The sequence below is a fragment of the Lolium rigidum genome, chromosome 5 (assembly GCF_022539505.1).
Source record: "Lolium rigidum isolate FL_2022 chromosome 5, APGP_CSIRO_Lrig_0.1, whole genome shotgun sequence".
In the NCBI taxonomy this organism is placed as follows: domain Eukaryota; kingdom Viridiplantae; phylum Streptophyta; class Magnoliopsida; order Poales; family Poaceae; genus Lolium; species Lolium rigidum.
Genome location: NC_061512.1, coordinates 89,935,360 through 89,953,187, shown reverse-complemented (window position 1 = coordinate 89,953,187; position 17,828 = coordinate 89,935,360). Strand labels below are relative to the sequence as shown.

The 17,828-nt window shown below is 47.5% G+C and overlaps 1 protein-coding gene across 1 annotated transcript; it reads right to left on the bottom strand.

The window, feature by feature from the left end:
• Positions 1–3,970: 3,970 nt before the first annotated feature.
• Positions 3,971–15,926, bottom strand: LOC124652206 (protein RETICULATA-RELATED 1, chloroplastic-like; the record flags this gene model as incomplete). The annotated part of the gene is given in 4 exon segments (XM_047191224.1): positions 3,971–4,589; positions 15,194–15,358; positions 15,454–15,759; positions 15,839–15,926. Coding segments are annotated over 4 exon segments (830 nt in total), but the record flags the coding sequence as incomplete, so codon positions are not given.
• Positions 15,927–17,828: the final 1,902 nt, after the last annotated feature.

Sequence of the window (17,828 nt, the reverse complement as noted above, 5' to 3'; positions counted from 1 at the left end):
GACCATCGTTGACTATCATTGCGGACGTAGAGTCCTGATTCCATCTGCCAGGAATAGGCACCTCCTCCCCATCATCAGACTCATCGGAATCATCAGCATTACTTTCACCTTTTGTATCTTCCTCTTCCATCTAGTTCTGCATGTATCCATTTTCTTCGTCACCATCAACCTCACCGTCTTCTCCTGTGTAACCATCAACCTAACCACTATAACCATCTTCCGCATGGCTGCTCTGTTTAGGCTCCTAACCACCGCCACCGCCGGGTGCTTGACTGCTCTGGTATGATTCGTAAACACCTCCTCCATCGTAACCTCCTTCAGGAGGAGCTACCTCCTTCGCCACTGGAAGAACTAAGACCACATTGTTAGTTCCTCTCCTCTCAGACCGTTGTAACTAGCTCACCCACTTGAGGTATCATCTACAGGCCTCAGATACCAGAAAATGTTTGATAACGACTTAGTCCACAATGCATGCACCCACTGTGTATGCACTTCAGGATTAAGCCCGAAACATTCTGTCAACCAGTCCTTCACCTGCACAATTGTCCATGTTCTAGGGGCAATCAAATCCATATCTACATATTTGAACTCACTCAGATCAACTCCCATCTCATTTGATCGGACACTATCTAACCCATAGTAAAATACTATCTTCATTATATCTGACATCTTTGCTGACATAAAAAAAATCATCCGTGTCAACAAATGTAACTACTACACAGCACACAGATACACTAACACTAACATCAGCCCGCATAAACCTACACAGTTAACACTAATATGCAAAGATTAGGGTTTACCCTTGTAGCGTGAGTAGCCTCTCCAACAGCAGCAGCACCAACATCATGCAGCAGCTCAGCACCAGCACCAACCCATAGCTCAACCCCTTACACGCTCCTTACACCACCACCAACCTCCACCACTTCATCACCATTGCTGGTAAACAGCATCACCAATCGTCTCCAAACCCTAACCCATCTATAGATCGGGCTTCCCTCAACTAATAACAGCAAAATGGTGAAGTTTTAGTGACTAAATCAGTGGGAATCTGACAAAAACTGAGTGCTTTTAGGAATCTGAGAAAAACTGAGTGTTTTGCGAGCTGTTGTTCGTCCTGCGTCGAACAGGGAAGAGAGCAAGGAAGGAGAAAGGAGGAAGACGAAAGGACACGTCGGGGCGACACATCTGCGGGCGGGCAGGTAACGCCATGCACAGTCGGGCCACCACCGACCGATCGGCCAGCAAGTGGCCAACATGGTGTGGCGGTTGGTCGATCTGCGCCTGCCACCTGCAATCGGACGGTAGCTGGCCGATCGGCACACAGCTAACCGATCAGTCCCCTGATATCCGACCGAGTCACAAAAGCGAAAAGGTTTGAAAACATGTGCTATTCCTAAAAATAAATAATAAATTCGTATTATTAAAGAAAGTGGCCTGGTCGTTGGGGTGCTGCGTGGGCCGTGTTTATAGAAATGCCTCCGCGGTAGCAGGCAAGTGTCTGACTCTTAAGCTGCAGCAATTTTTGTTCTACAATTTATCTTTCACTCCCTAAATTAAGCAACGATATGGGTAAAATGAATACTGCAGGGCTAGCAGGTTAGATTTCATGTATGCTTTCGTTTACTTTATGAAAGAAGATAATGATGGAGAGTTTGCAAGAATTAGGTGATTTGCACTGAGGCCATAATTTAGAGGTGTGGATGCTTTCCATGTGCAATGGAGTCCCACGATGTCAAGAAGCTGAGAGCATCTCCAGTCGCGTCCCCAAACCGTCCCCCAAACCGCGCCGGATCGAGCGTTTGGGGGACGTGTTTTGTTCGTGCCGCGTTTGGGGGACGTCGCTCCCCAGCCGCGTCCCCCAAACGCGTCCCCCAAATGAATATTTGTGCACGAAAATAAAGGTTTTCATTCAATTTTGATTATATATTACAAAGTTTGAATGAAAACGGCTAGATTTCATCTAAACCTAGACTACTGACCGCCCGACGGTGCGTTCAACGGCCCCACCCCGTCGTCGCCTCCCCTACGCCGCAGCTCCTCCTGCGCGCGCCTCCTCTCCTTGCGTTCGGCGGTGGCCAGACGGTACCGCTCCCGCCGCGCGTCCTCCGCCGTCCCCTGATGCGCCGCCTGGAGGGAGAGCTCGATGGCGCGACGAATCTGCGCCTCTTCGCGGGCACGGGCGTCGTCCTGGAGCTTCTTCTCCGACTCGAAGGACTCGACGAGGGCGCGTTGCTGATCGGCCGTCTCGTCCGGGTGCGGCCCGTCGTCGTCGGACCACTCGAACTCGTCGTCGTCGTCCTCCACCTCGGTCTCCTCCGCCTCGGCCTCTTGCTCCTCCATTGGCGCCTCCTCCTCCACATCTGTTGGCGCCTCCATCAGCCGCCGCAAACGCGTCGGCCTCCGCCGCCAACTGGTCCGCCCGCCTCCCCCATAGCGCCGTCAGCGCCGCCTCCCGCTGCCGACGCTCCTCCGCTGTCACCTGCTGCTGGCGCTCGATCGACTCACGCCGCCGGCGCTCGATCGACTCACGCCGTTCACGGTACAGCGCCTGCCGCTCATCGCGCTGGCGCCGGCGCTCATCAGCCCACCGCTGCTCCATCTCCTCCCGGTACCGGCGCCGTCGCGCCTCTTGTCCCGTCGAGGTGTCGAACGCCGCAACGGTGTCGCGCTGGCTGCTCCCCGCCACGCTCGCTGCAATCGCGTCCTCCTCGAGCTGCGGAGGCAGGGGGTAGAACGCCGCTAGATCCGCCGCGTGATGCGCCTCACGCCGCTGGCGGGCCTCCTCCTCGAGTGCCTCCTCGAGTGCCGCACGCCGCTGGCGGGCTGGAAGTGGAGGAGACGGCGATGGAGGGAAGTGGCCATCGCCGGGGCGGTTCGCCATTGCCACTGGTGGTGGAGGAGACGGCTGTGGAGCGACGAGGGTTGTGTTTGTTGCCGGCGGGGTGTGGTGGCTACCATTGATGAGCCGGGAGACCTTTTATAGACGCCGGCGTTGGGAAGAAAGCGCGGGAACAGACGAGAAGAGGCGGGAAGATCGCGCGGGAACGGGCGGTGGCGTGCGAACGCCGGCGACGCGTGGAGGCCGCGCGGCCACCGACGAGACGTCTCGCCTGCCCCTCCGTCGCCATTAAGGCAAAGATGCCGCCGTGTGTTGCTGCGCGCGAATAACTTCCGTCGCGAGGTAGGTGACGGTTAGGTTAAAATTAACTGTGCCGCTGACGGGTCGGCCCCGCCACTCCCCGCCTCGCTTTTCGTTGTTTCCTGGCTCTCTCTTTTTTTTTTTGGTTCGGACTCTTGTATTGAGTTTGGTCAAGATATGACAATTATCAGAATTTGCCATGAAATGGGAAGGAGAAGAAGGAAATGACTGACCATGAAGAAGAGCACAATTTATCGAGAATGGCTTCTGATTAGATGAATATATTTTATAATTTAGGTAAAATTCCAAATTAAAAATATACATTTCTTACTAATTCATGTGTCTTTAAGACCGACACAATCGGTTGTATTATATACATGAGAATATTAATTGATAAGGGAGTAAGCTTGTAAATGTTAGAATAATTCTTTTTAAGTGTATATTTGTCAAAACGTGTATTGCACGTACACGATTACTACCGAAGAGAAGTGAGAGAGAAAGGTGGGCCAAGGCCTGGTATGGCCTCCATTACACCTGACTCAACCATAGTTATAAAACTTTATCCATACCCATACCCATTGGGTACCCGACAGGTAAATAAAATAGTACACAAATTATTCATAATTTTATATTTGTCAATGGTTAATTTCATTACAAAAAATGAATTATCGAAACTCAATAGCATGTAATTGAGTACATAACAATTATCAAAATATAGAACGCATGAAAAACTGATACTAAAAAGTAGGTAGGGTGTGGGTATACCTGCTGGTAGGCTATACGATGCTCTACCCAAGAGTTAACTTAGGGCATTGGTACTACCCACTGATATAAAAGTGTGCCCATACCTTATCCGTGCAGGTACGATTGTACCCGCACACATGGGTAAAATTGTCATCCTTATGGACAATGTCTTTATCAGTTCAAGCCTAGCACTAAACATGCCTGTTTTGGCTTAGGGCAGTGCAAGAAATTCAGATTTCAATTATTTTCAGAAATCAAGAAAGATACAAAATGGCAAAGGACACAAGTCTCTCAACTACCCCTTTGATGGCTTTGCAGATAAACTGCCCGCCGATTCGCAGTGATAGCTTTCCACATTACTCACATTTGGTATGACTCGGTAGAGCACAGTGGAACTAAGGCAAAATTGTTCCAGCACAAGCAGGTCCACTACTTTCAACCAGAGGTAACCTTTTTCCGGACAACTCTCTTTCGCCGGGGCTTGGACAGCTGTGGCTCAGGTCCACCCTGCTTGATACCAAGAAGACCAAGGCCAGACACAACTGCATCCTTGGATATAAACCACCTTGACTCTTGTTGATCCGCATCAGTGGTAACCTGCACTGGACTGGTGTATGACCTCAGTAATCGATCAGAATATTGTGGATCAGCTTCCTCTCCAAGCCATATGCGCCTCGCCGATTCACCTATCTGAATATTCATCAATCTGCAGTACATATGGCACCATGTTTAAAGATAGAGCAAAGCCTACATAAAAGACTGCTTTAGCAAAGCATAGAGTAAATGGATGGAGTAGCTAAGCAAAGCATAAGAAATGGAGCATTCAGAACTCAAGCGAATACAAGAAATTCAGTTGATTGGTTCAAATGAAGACCAAAGGACCTAGGCTACAGTACTAAAATGCAACAAAGTTCTGGCCGCTACTCATCAATCTGGAAACAAACAGTAAAGTGCTCTCAAGGCTTTTCATGTTTTACTGAAAAGTCCATAAATAACCAATACGCTGTTTACTAAACAGCAGCATATGAACTCCAACCAACAGCCAACTAGTATAGTACTCGACCAGAAGCTAAAATGTGTGCTTTAATTAGATTTGAAACCTAACAAATTCAAAACTATGTCCAGCGTCTCGAACAATTAAACAAACCTCCTCAGAGGAAAGAATGTATGTAACAAATATAGGGGACAGTTAACAGAAAAAGCAATGTTGACTGATAACTGAGAAAAACCAGTTTTCAGTTGGGTCCAAGATTTATGCGAACCAGTGGAAAATTCTGGGAAACCCGTATTAAGTCGTGCATCAACCAAAATATTCATCGTCAAGGAAAATTACTAGATTCTATCTTATTTACAAATGAAATACTGACCATGTTTACATGGCTATTTAGACATAAGCTCATATAATAAGACGTTTTGGCACATCAATTTGGCTTGCCAAAACATCTTAAATTTAGAAAGGATAGAATATATAGTCCACGAGACCTGGGCAGATACTCTAGTCCACGAGAGTGGTTGTGGACGATGTCGACATCCCTGCAGTACCGCACCGTCCTTGGCCGGCCTTTTAGTAAAGGAGGCAACGGCCATGCCACTTTATGCAAGATATGGCAGAGCATCTCTTGTCTTCTTGGGTGAGTCATTGCTTGTGTCATCCTCCTTAGCTTCATCTTCACGCAGTGTGCCTTGTGAGATGACATCTGCACGGCATCTCCTATCGCCTGGTGCACCCTTCTCGCGGGGGAATACCTCCGCGAGGGCTTCACGTCCTCTGGAACCTCCGGAACGGCAAAGTCCTGGGACCTCCTCGATGGGTACCTCACGGAGGGGCTTCATACCTCGCCGAGCTACCATACCTCGTGGAGGGGTGTGGTCCTCGTGGAGAGGTGATCCTTTGCAACTCCTTCGCGCCTTGTTGTATCTTGTAGATGGGCTGCCGCACTGGCCCAACAGCACGAGCCCAGCAGCAGGTGGACTGTGGTACCCCCTATACCACTACACTAACAATAGCCCCCGGGGGCCTGGCCCGCTCGGGCCCAGCAACGGAGGGCCAAGGACCCAAAAGTTGCGAGCCCACACGGTGGCACGTGGCGGAGCGTGCAGTTGCTTGCATGCATCTTCAATCTTGACCATGGAGGTCGAACGGCCAGTTGCCACTGACCGTTCAATGCGTCCCGAGAGTGGAACCGTCGTGTCCCATCACGGCACCCCAAGAACCGTTCCCTCTAGGCTGCAGAATGCACTGAGTGGCTTCCTCGCCTCCTCCACCATTGCAAATACCCAATCCTTCACTTCACTTCCGTTGTTATCTTCCCTTCTTCGCCAAGCGATGGCAACGAAGAGGGCGTTGGGGAAGGAGCCGAAGGTCGACACCACCGCTGGCGTGGCCGCTTCCCAGGCAGTGTCGGTGAAGCGAGGACGCGGCCGCCCCAAAGGTAGCAAGAACAAAACGAGGTCCTTGCTGCCCAGCCCCGGGGACGATGCATCGGTGGCGCAGACTCGGGGGGCGTCCAAGTGGCTTTGTGGGGAGCGTGTCAGACGCCAGGCCCAGCAATTGCGGGCCGTCTTCTTCGCCGGAGTTCTCCCCCACCCCTAGCTCCGTGCTCAAGAAGGCGCCTTCGGAGGCACCTCTTTATGAGTTCTTTGTCTTCGTGCCAGAGGCAACGCTATGGAAGCTAAAGCACCACGACCGTTTCGCGGAAGGAGGTATTCCACAAATACGAGCCTGGATGGGCCCTCATCCGCGAGGGGAGCGACGGCCAAGAGACATGGAAGGTGGAGACCTCCCGCGACGAAACCGGGAACACGTACCTAGTGGGCAACTGGTCAAGGTTCGCATGTTGCTACAAACTTCCGCCCAGCTCCCTTTTGATGTTCCACTTGTGCTTGCAAGGATTAGTCCGGCAATGTCATGCATTGGCATGGATGGCTATATCCCTCTCCATCTCATTTTCTTCATGGAACATTACCACTTCTGCACGTGGCCTCTCCAACACTCTAACTTATTTGTGGCAAAATATCGCTGTAGCACTCCCCTTTTTGTTGTTTTGTGATTGAGAAAGAGGAAGAGAGAAAAGAAGGTCTCGTGCATGTCATGATAGGGACATGGTAAACATTGTTGTAGCCCTCCTTTTCCCTCCAGCCAGCATTGGGACGAGTTGCAGTACCCCCACACACCCTCTGGCCACCCTGGAAACCCTTGGAGGTAGCCATGCCTCCCTCTCTCTCACTTGTGCCCTAGGGTGTTGATGACATGCTTTGTTTTTAAAACGGTCGCCTCTGCCCGAGCTAGCGCGCCACCAGCCTCCCATCTTCGACCCTGACCGAATCCTTGCACGATCCAACCCTTGTCCCCTTCCTGCTGGCCGCTATCGAGCGCGCCCCGTGAGCCAACCGTTCATCAAACACCTGGCGTGCTCGCAGGGGAAACTTTGTCTCCAAGTCGACCGGCCCTCCCCTGACCGGTCCTTTCGCCTCAGGCCCCTCCTCTCTCCCCTGCACTCCCGGGCGCAGACCCTGCTCCCATCCTTGTCCATTTCCTTCTGCCTGTGCTCGCCGCCCACTCCCGCCGGTCAGCGAGCACCACGTCTGGTCGAGCACGGCCATGGCTCTTCTTTATTAAGCTCAACTGACACTCTCCCTCTCCGTTTCGTTCTTATCCACCCTAAATCGTGCCCGAGGCAAACCACTGCGCTTTCCGGTTATTAATATTTATTGGTATTTAATGTCCTGAAATGATGCCTTTACAGTAATTAATTTATGGAGGTAGCTGTGTAAATCTTTTTGCTGTGATACAAATTTTCTGGTAAAGTACAAGACAGTATCTTCATTTTGGCATAGGATTTGCATGCAGGAGCTTCTTATATTGTGTGTGGCTTAAATAGTTAGATCTGGCCAGTAGGGCCTTGTGTGATTTTTAGTTTGAAAAATAAAATTGCTTTTGCACCAAAACCAAGTTCCTCTGTTAGATATCATGTTATTCTATACCCTGGTAAGAGGAAATATTTTTGTGACCTTTATTTTATTTCTGGGAATTTTATAACCAAAACAGGGTACCTTTTCAGTATTTTAATTTTGTTAATTATTTTATAGCTCAGAAAAATGCCAAACCAATTTTGGTGGATCAAACTTTTCAGTATCTATCTGTTGGTATGTTTGTTACTGATTTTCTATGCCCTGATGTTTGTGTACTTTAAAAATGGTTTGATCTGATTTCTGCTTTGTTAAAATCTTTAAAACAATTTGAAAACTTATTTGTGTATGATTCTAGTGCATGCGAGTTCTACATGTTAATAGCTTCCAGTAGGTATGCTGCATGTATTTTTGTGACCCACAGAAAGATTTAGGCCAATTATTTGGTCCCTAAGTCATTTCTGGTTTATAAAAATCATATCTATTGTTTTAAAAACCAAATATGGGTGAATCCAATTCCTGTAGTTTTATGAAATCAATCTTTACTCTCTGTGATTTTACCAAGTTTTTGTGTGCATTATTTTGGAGTATCTTGTTAACTGGAGCTGTTGCTTATTTTACCCTAGGAAAATTGGGTTGTTCTTGCTTAAAATGTTTTGTACTAAACCTTGGCACCAGACACCTAAATTTGTGTAGATTAGGTTTTGATGAGAGCCAAAACCTTTTTCGCAAATAGATGCTTTGTTAAGGTCTTTTCTAGTGACAATAGAAATAGTCCTTTTATAAATAAAATAACCATCCTTGCTCTAGGTGTTGTTTGTTGAAAAGTTCAGTGTCTCTGATTTAGTGATTTTCTATTGGTTTTGTATGAGTGTTTGATGCTATGGCTAGGTGTTGATTGTTTGCTTTTTATTCTGCGACGTTAGAATGCTAACGCTATCGGAGAAGAATGAGAGGATCTTGGTCAGGACTTCGAAGAGGAAGGAAGAGCACAGTTTCGTGAAGAAGTCCAGGGACAAATAGCAACCAAAGGCAAGCCACCTCTTGATGCATATATCATCCTAATTATCTTACTCTTGCATTATCACAGGTTTTATTAAATTGCATGTCTTTTATTATTTGTGTGAGTGGTTATTGCCACTCTAAGTTTTATTATTCCACCCTTAGGGTGTAGCCCTCGTTGGTACCTACTGGACAATCCTGGTAGCGATATGGTGCTTAACACCTTATCCTCTCTTTGTCGCCGCTTTTCAAATAGTCGGACTATACGTTGGGAGCCCTTTGGAAAAAGGAATTTGGAAAAGGTTTTAAAGAAAATGAGTTCTTTGAAAACCTTGGTGTGGGGCAACCCTGCCCAAGTGGAAATTTTATAAAAATGTTTTGAGAAAGATGGTGTTGAAGGAAAAAGGGAGGAACTTGTGTTTTCGAAAAACTTTGGTGACCATAGTACGAAACCGGACCTAGCAAGTACAACCACATTACCCTTAAGTGGGACGGGGCGTAGCGTAGTAGTTTGTCTCGCCTTAGTTTGGGTCCTGCAAGTGTAGTGGCAGTCCGACCATGGACGCTTCGACCGGGGTTCTTCCCATGAGAAGGGACGCAACCCATTTGCCTGTTTAGTTACGCGGGCTACAACTTATGAGCTCCCATTGAAAGATGCCTAAGTGGTTGGATGGCACTCCGGAGGGTCGGGTGTCGGGGACTTTGCAACTCCTGGATAAACGCCATCCCGAACTGGTGTTGGGAGGTACAACTCATTTGGCATGTCTTAGGCTAAGGCGAGCAAGCGAAAAACTACGATCGGTTATCCGAGCCTCGCGTTTTGACGCTTGGTGAACCAGGGATGATCTCGGCGATTTATCGGATCTTGTGGGGAAAGTGTACAAACTGTGCAAAGTGTAAAACTATTCGAATAGCCGTGTCCGTGGTTATGGACATGGGAAAGGTGGTGCTTGGCATTGAAGGAGTTTTGGTTCATAAAAGTGTTTTCTCAAAAATGTTTTGGGAAATGATACCACTGGGACTGGTGAAGTGTACCTGGGAGGTACGGAGGAATACCAGTGGGACTGGGAGGTACGGTGGAAAGCTGGAATAGTTGTTTTGGCCATATAAGATGGCCGGAAAGGAAAATGGGTCACCCTTACCTATTAGTCTTCAAAAGAAAACTTGTTTTCAAAAAGGTTTTAAACAAAGATATAGAGGTGTCATATTCTCGAGAGAAACTATCTCTCAATCCTTGTAACCTTAGAATAGTGCATATTCCTTGCTACTACCAAATTGCATATCCTTTACTTCTCTCTAAGGTGGTTTGCGAGTACAATTCATAATGTACTCATGGCTTTGTCCCTGACTATTTACTTGGCCAGACTTGGTGGAGTTCAGCAGATGAAGAAGGAGCTGCCGACGTCTATGCGAGTTAGGAACGTTTTCCGAGTCAGTTGCCTGTAGGGTTATGGCATGACTTGGGCCATGCGAACGCTTTCGTCTGAAGTATTTCCGCTGTGTGATTGTTGATCTTCTACCATTGTGGCTCCTATGTAAGTATTGGTCATGTGACCTGTTGTAATTTTATCATTTGGTACTGTAATGGATGATGTATTCGATACCAGTTCGGTTATGCTTTCACGATACACTGATCATGGGATCGTGAATGTGTATGCATAACGGGTGTTTCGGATAGCTAGTCCGGGGCCCCACAGATGCCCAATCTGACTACGGATTCTCTAAATAAGAGGATCCAAACTCTTAATAAAGTTTCGTGCGGCCAGGTCACCCATGATATCGGTCGTGAAATCTGCACGAATGGCAACTTCCCTTTGGTAAGTGATTTTCAGCAAATCCCTTTCCTTTCATTTTTTTCTCCGAGTTCCATTAGTTGACACTGGTATCTTATTTCTTTTTCAGCTTGACGGCTTGCATGGTGAGGCCCTTGGTTCTTTGTTCCGCCTGCCTTCGGATGATCCGGAGAAGGACGAGGAAAGCAACAAGGATCCGGAGGTTTACCTCCATCGATCCACCAAGCGACCAAGGGCGGCGACGGCAGGAGCGGAAGGTTCCGCTAAGAGGGCTCAAGCTGCCCCAGGCGGATCACAACGTCAATATGATGCCAAACACGTGCGTTAACCCATCAAAATGCTCCGTACCGCTGGTAAAGGCACGCAACCCATACTCCCAGGCTCCGGGTAAACGCTATTCTACACTTTTTATTTTTTTTCCAGCAATCCATTATGAACCTTTATTTCCTTAACAGCAGGTAAAAAGTCACCACGAAAAAAAGCCAAACCAAGCTGCAAAACAGTCTCTTCTCGGGTGCAACCATCTCCGACAGCCGCGCCGACCACCCCTATTCTTCCAATGGAGTCAGCTCCGGCCACATCGGCCCCTCAAAGGTCTCCACCACGCCCAACTCCTCGTCCAAATCATTCTGCGGCGGAATCTCCGAAGAAGGTTCTGTCACAGGTTATTCCCATTAGCAGCGAGCATCGGCAGGAGAGCATGGGCGGAAACTTTGCGGATACCAGAGCTAGTTCCGCTCATCAAGATATGGAAGTTGACTCCAAGACCAAGGCTCAAGCTACGGCTAAGGATGCCCTTGATGAGACATTCCTACCGAAGTACTACCTCCGTCATTGCAAGATGAAGAAGATGTTGTTGTGAAGCTCAAATCCAATGAAGTTAGGATTGGACCCATTACAAGGGCTCGTGCGAAGCTACTTAAACAACAGGTGAATTTACTCCTGAATGATACTTTGATCGATGAGACCTTCATACTGCCTAAGTCCTTTGACTTGTGTATGATCAGGTACGAAGATTGAGTAAGCGTCACACGAGAAGAGAAGCAGCTAGACATGGTGCTGGACGTGAAGACAATCCACGGACACGCGAGGGAGAAGAGGGAGGCATGCGCGAGGGAAGGAGAGCCCGGCACCCAGCCGGCAGCGCCAGGCTCGGCAGCGCCGGCTGCCACACCGGGTGGCCCGGCACACACCGGCTCCCACACCAGTGCACACCGGACCCGGTCCAGGGAACATAGCGTGCCCGCCCGGTGGCCGCCCAGCGCCTTGCCCGGTCGCTGCCGGCTCGCCCGGTCCCAAGCCTGGTCCCACCGGACCGTACACCAGCCGAGTCCGAAACAACTTGGGCCGAACCCGATCTGGGCCGGTTTGTATCAGCTATTTTCGTACTCTAGTCGTCCTAGACCCCTATATAAGTGCCAGGGCCACAAATTAGGTTTAGACAACGTTTAAGATAAACCCTAGTTCATAGTTGATTGCTACGCAATATTATTGAATCCTACACACCAATTCGCATCGATCTAGTGTTTTGCTACTGAAAGTTTGTGTGATCTGTTGTTCCATTGGGGATTAGAACATTGCAATTTACCGCTTTGTGGTCGGTGGCTACGTGCGCAAGTGTGTGGAGTTCCGAATATCTTGCATGGTTTAGAGGAATCAATCAAGAGAATCGTCAACGTCATACAAGTTATCATCCACTTATCACCGTGTATCTCCGCTGTGTTCATCTCCATCCACCTCGTTTACTGAGAAGATCGGGAAACCCCTTATCATCTTGGTATCAGATTTCAGCGTTTCATCGATAAGCCATCTACAGAGTTAAGCCAAAAATATTAGGGTTAGGGTTTATCATAGCCTTAGATTGCATCAATTTCGAGTTTTAGTTGTTGTTCGTGCTTACTTCTTTATCCAATCTCGTGTTTGCTTTCGTTTTGGTCAGTTTCTGCCGTGGCACAGTTTTCTATCGTGGTTAGTTTTTCATACTTTTGTTACTCCGAGTCAACATAGCGTACCGTTTGCTTCATCTCTGAACCGTAGACACATCCTTTCGATATACGTGACTAGGAACTTTCCCAAAAGACTCGTTTTACTGCTCGACAAGTTGCTCATTAGGTTTTCAGTGCTTTGCAATTTTTGTTGGCCGTGTTACAAGGAGTAGAGTCATAAAAATCAAAAAAATAGAGAAAATTGAAAAGAAGCAAAAAAGAGCTACATTGTTGCATGTGATAAAAATCAAAAAAAAAAAGAGTGAAAAGAAAAAGTGAAATGCTAGTAAGATCAAGTGAAGGCCTAGTTTTACTTTTCTGCACTCGTAGTTGAGCAATCTTGTGCCTGTTTCGTTGAGCTTTGCTAGCGTCTCTCCAGACATTTATCGCCTTGTGTGAGTTTCTTAGGGTATTTTATACGGTCAACGCTAGAGCTTGTTATTGGTGCATACAGGTAGCCTACCTACAGCCCCACATATATCATGCTTTGTCGTATGATTGTTCTTATACCCTTGATATTCGCTTCGGTACATCCGTGCACTAGTTCATCAATCCAAGTGGTAAGCAAAACTAATTCACTTTGGAGCAGTAAGCTTTATCTTTCTTATCAGTTTTGAGTGAGTTGTTGGCTGAAGAGGCGCAAATCAAGGGCCATGCTAATGGTGCTGGGCGTTACACGTCTCGGGCGCCACCCTCTACGGCGCCGGTGCCATCTTCGCGCCCCGCAGATTTTTCTACTTCGTCACCATCCACCTCGCTTACTGAGAAGATCGGGCAACCCCTTATCAGCCTGGTAGTCACCAAAAATTGATAAGGGCTAAGCCCAAGGATGTGCCCGATCTTCACGGATTTGGGTGGATTTCGTGGGGGAGGTGGAAGAACGCGAAGAACACGAAGAACACGACGAACACGGAGGGGATTCGCGGGATACAAACTCACACACACACACACACACACACACACACACATCGGTTTGTCCTCGTTGGCCCGAACCACCAACTCGATAGAGGTTGCAGGAAAAGACCTTCCAGTAGAAGTCCCGCAAAGAGATCGACGAATCGAACCCGAGAGATCTAGAAGGGTGAAAAGACCGGAAGGTTGATGGAAGTGCAAGCAAAAGACCAAAAGGTAGAAGTGCAAGCAAAAGATCAACAACCAGTAGAAGTCACCAAAGAGATCCACAAGGATTCGGTAAGGAGATCGAGTGATACAAGATCTAGGATCTAGGGTTTCCCTCAAGGGGTAAGAGCAAAGCTCAAGTTCTTCTTGGTTCTAATTCTAACCCTAATCTGGAGGAAGGGGAAAGGTACTTATAGGTCCAGATTCGTACAGGGGTACAATGGGCATTACATAAATTATCCTGGTTCATAGATGAAGAATCAACGGTTGAGATGAAGTCAACAGGGGTGGGGCAGCGTCCGTGAGCTTGGGCCGCGATGCGGTGGGGCCGGCAGTGCCGCTGGTCCTGGGCCCGGTCTTGGTCTTCTTCGCGTCTTCAGCAGGAGGGCCGGCAGGTGCTGCGCGTCCGGAGGCCTGGCAGATGCCGGGTGAGCGAAGCCGGCAGCGGTCGCCGTGTCCGAGGGCCGGCAATGCCGGGTGTCGAGGCCAGCAGTGCCGGGGTGTTGAGGCCGGCAGTGCCGGTCCTGGGTGACTTCCCTCGGCTGGTGTCCTTCTTCTCCTTCTTCCTTGTCCAGCATCGGGTCTCCAACGACGCGCTTCTCTTGAGTCTCATATCTGATAACACACAACATATCGGCATGAGGTAGCATTCCATCCAATGAGGAGTTCAATGTATAGGTGGAAAGGAGCGAGTTCACCTCTTGGAGTATGGCTTTGGCCCGAGCTCGTGTCATTGGGCCACGTGGAGGGCTTGTCGGTCTTGAGGAGGAGGTGTCCAAAGGCCACCCCGTATCAAAAATACTGATGCTCCGGGTCCCTCCTCCAAGCCTAAGGCCTATATGGTCAAATTATTTGTGAAGTTGTCGGAAGCGGAGAAATGAGAGCTCCAGCAAGATCTGCTCAACAGCATGCTGCAGGACGTATGGAGAACTCCTGACAAGGAATATGAAGCGTTGGCAGCTTACAAGAAAAAATCCATTGAGTTCCTTGATGCGCATCTTCAAACCCGCAAGGTATTCTCATATCCAGTAGCCCCCAAGTATCTAGGTGGAAATTTTCCGCCTTGATACTTTTAGGTATATTTTGCCATTTTGCAGGATTTCTTGTATTTATTTTTAGCACCTTAAAAACCTTGGAGATGAAAGAATGGAAGCCAAGAGACAATCTACAGAGAGGGAAACGGAAAGCAAAACAACGCAGGACCTAGCTAGAAACTCTCACCATGGCTAAAACAACAAAATAGTTGTACAAGGGTAATATAATAATATAATATGGCAACCATTGGTAATAATAGATTAATATGAGCAGTCAGCGAACAGCACAGAACTGAAGTAACGTCCAATTACACAAGATGGTACTCAAACCGAGAAGCTATTATGAAACATAAGGAATATAACTGGCTTTTGTCATTATGTATAATAATGAACAACAGGAAGTCATTCACCTAAGAGATATTCCATGTAAAACTAATGCTCTAAGAGAAAAGACCAGTAGAGATTTACCTTAGTGCTGTACCAAAGAAGATCGCCACACCAAGAACATCAAAACGCTTGACCGCATATTGATCTAGACCACACAATAATTGATATCGCAAGTTTGCATATAGTCCTAGAAAAGCTCCGTAACCAAGGGCATTGGTACTGACAGAAGGAAGGGCCACTGATAATCTAAGATGTGATTAGCAAAAAGAAATTATGAATGGATTAGAGAACCATAGCAGAAAGATTTTACGGACACACAAATAAATAATGACTAAACCTACCTGCCCTCCTTCCTTGCAGACAGGGCTTTCGACAGACCACTCTGAACAGATCCAGCAATGACCCCAACCAGGCTAAGCTCGGCAGCTTTGTAAAGGAATGCATTAATTCTTTTATGTAGATCAAACTCTCTCAGAGGATAACTCTTCTCAAATATGTTGTTAGGAAGTTTCTCAATTGCATTTTGGATGTCAAATCGGGATGTACTCCCATATGAGCGGCATGGTGCCAGAAGCCCCAGAACCACAAGGTTGCAACATGATGCAGTCAAAGCATTAACAACTGCCAAATCCCATTCTTGCTCAAACCTGGTTACTTGAAGGTGTAACATGGTTTAGATAAGTAGTAAGAATTGACTTGTTCAATACCATATAAGGTACAACATACCTCTCCTTACGAATGTTCATCTCCCACCAAACAGACGAGGCAAAAGTAGCTATGAACTCAAAAGCCATCTTATGCGGGAATGATGGATCTGCGAGTGTTCTGCATTACAGAGAAAATAATAATAATTGAAACTGATGATACCAGCACTGATGCAGTGAAGAAATATTTACATAACCAAATCACCCATCATATCTACTTAACGCAGTTATTATTCAGTTCAGCAACACACAAGACAGCTTACAAGGATAAATTAGTTAATCGGTAGATGTGGAGTTCAAATGGAAACCAAGATATACGAGCGTAAAAATTATCAACAACTAAAAAATGAGCAAGGGTGAACAACCTGCTGACCCAGGCCTAGTACTCCAAATGTGAGTGCTAATGTGCAGCCGGTGAAGAAATGGGACAAGCCCTCTCCTGGTTGGCTAAATGTTGATGGGTCCTACAAGGAGGAGGATGGATCAGCAGGGAGTGGAAATGTGGAATAGAGTTACACACTACGGATGGACAGATCATCTTCTCAGCATGCCGCAACTCCACTGTAATAACCCCCTCAAAGCAGAATTTGGTGCTTGTATGGAGGGCCTGGCACTAGCGCTTCAATGGAGTTCCCTCCCAGTGCTCAATGAGTCCGACTGTGTCCAACTGGTTGCAGCCATCACCAATGTCGGCCAGGACAGACGCCTGCAGCTGGCCCAGGCACTTACTAGGGGCGCTTTCGACTAGGCTCTCTTAAGGAATCGGCCCTGCCTCTCATGCATCTGGTCATGAAGATCAAGCACCTAGCTAGTTGAGATAAGAGATTGTAAGTTTGTAAAAGGGGACCGCACACAGAATAGATTTAGTCATTGCCTGGCAAATTGTGCAAGGGCAGACATAGGACCAAAGTCAGGCTTGGTTCTGGGCTAAGCTCTGCGCTTGCTGTGGCCGCTCAGGACATTCATGTAAGTTCTGAGTAATGCAGCCCTTTTTCATCGCAAAAAAAAAAAGGTAAACACTCTATACCGGAGTCCGGTACCTGTGAAATCTTGGTTTCACGATGGTGATTGTTCCCCATCGTTTTCAAGCGGCAGGTTTCACGACGGTGATTCACAGCGCCACCTGGCTCCCGTTCAGCCGCGCCGCCTGGTTCCCGTTCCGCCACGTCACCTACCTCTTCTTGCATACGCTGCCTCCCCGTATATTTCTCCAACACCCCCCCCCCCCCCCATCGATGCACCCCTGATCCACCACGCCAGGACGTCGCCGCTCCAGTATGCAGTCATGGTGCCCATCGCCAGCGAGCGATTGACTCACACTCACCAGACTGCAGAAGGTCACTGGCGTTGCACCAGCTGCTGGACCTTCTTGCATCTTCGGCGTTACGGAGAGGATCTGGAGTGTGCCTTCCTCTAGGTTAATTTTCATGTGTTTTTTCTTTTGTCGGTTGCTTAATCCAAATCTGCAAATTGGTATAAATTCACCGTCTAGTTTTCAAATTCAATGTCTTATTTGCAAAATTAGTTTTGATGGAATTGTTGTTCTAGATCCCAAAATTAGGCATCTACATACATAGTGAGGCAAGAATTGTTGACTCCAAATTTCAATTGTGCACGCTTCTCCGGTAGATGTATTATCTTCAGATGATACTTATACCATGCTTCAGAGTATCCATGCTTCCTAAGTATACCTTGTGTTTCCTCAGCCTATGAAATTTGCAGCAATGGAGACATGCAGCTTCCTTTTTTGTTTACTTTTGTTGTTGTAATTGTCACTACTATGGTAGTGAATATTTGCTTCAACCATTTCCTGTGTGTTCTTATTTAGTGTATAGCCAATTTGCTGCTTCAACACACAGCAAATGTTGCTTCCTTTTATCAAAATTACAGTACATGCATTTTTCGCTGTGTAATGTTTTGTTTCAACAACTAAAGGTGTGTGCTTAATTGTTTCTCCCAGATGTTTCCATAAAAAAATCAAAATGTTTCCTAACTTCATTTATTGTGTATGT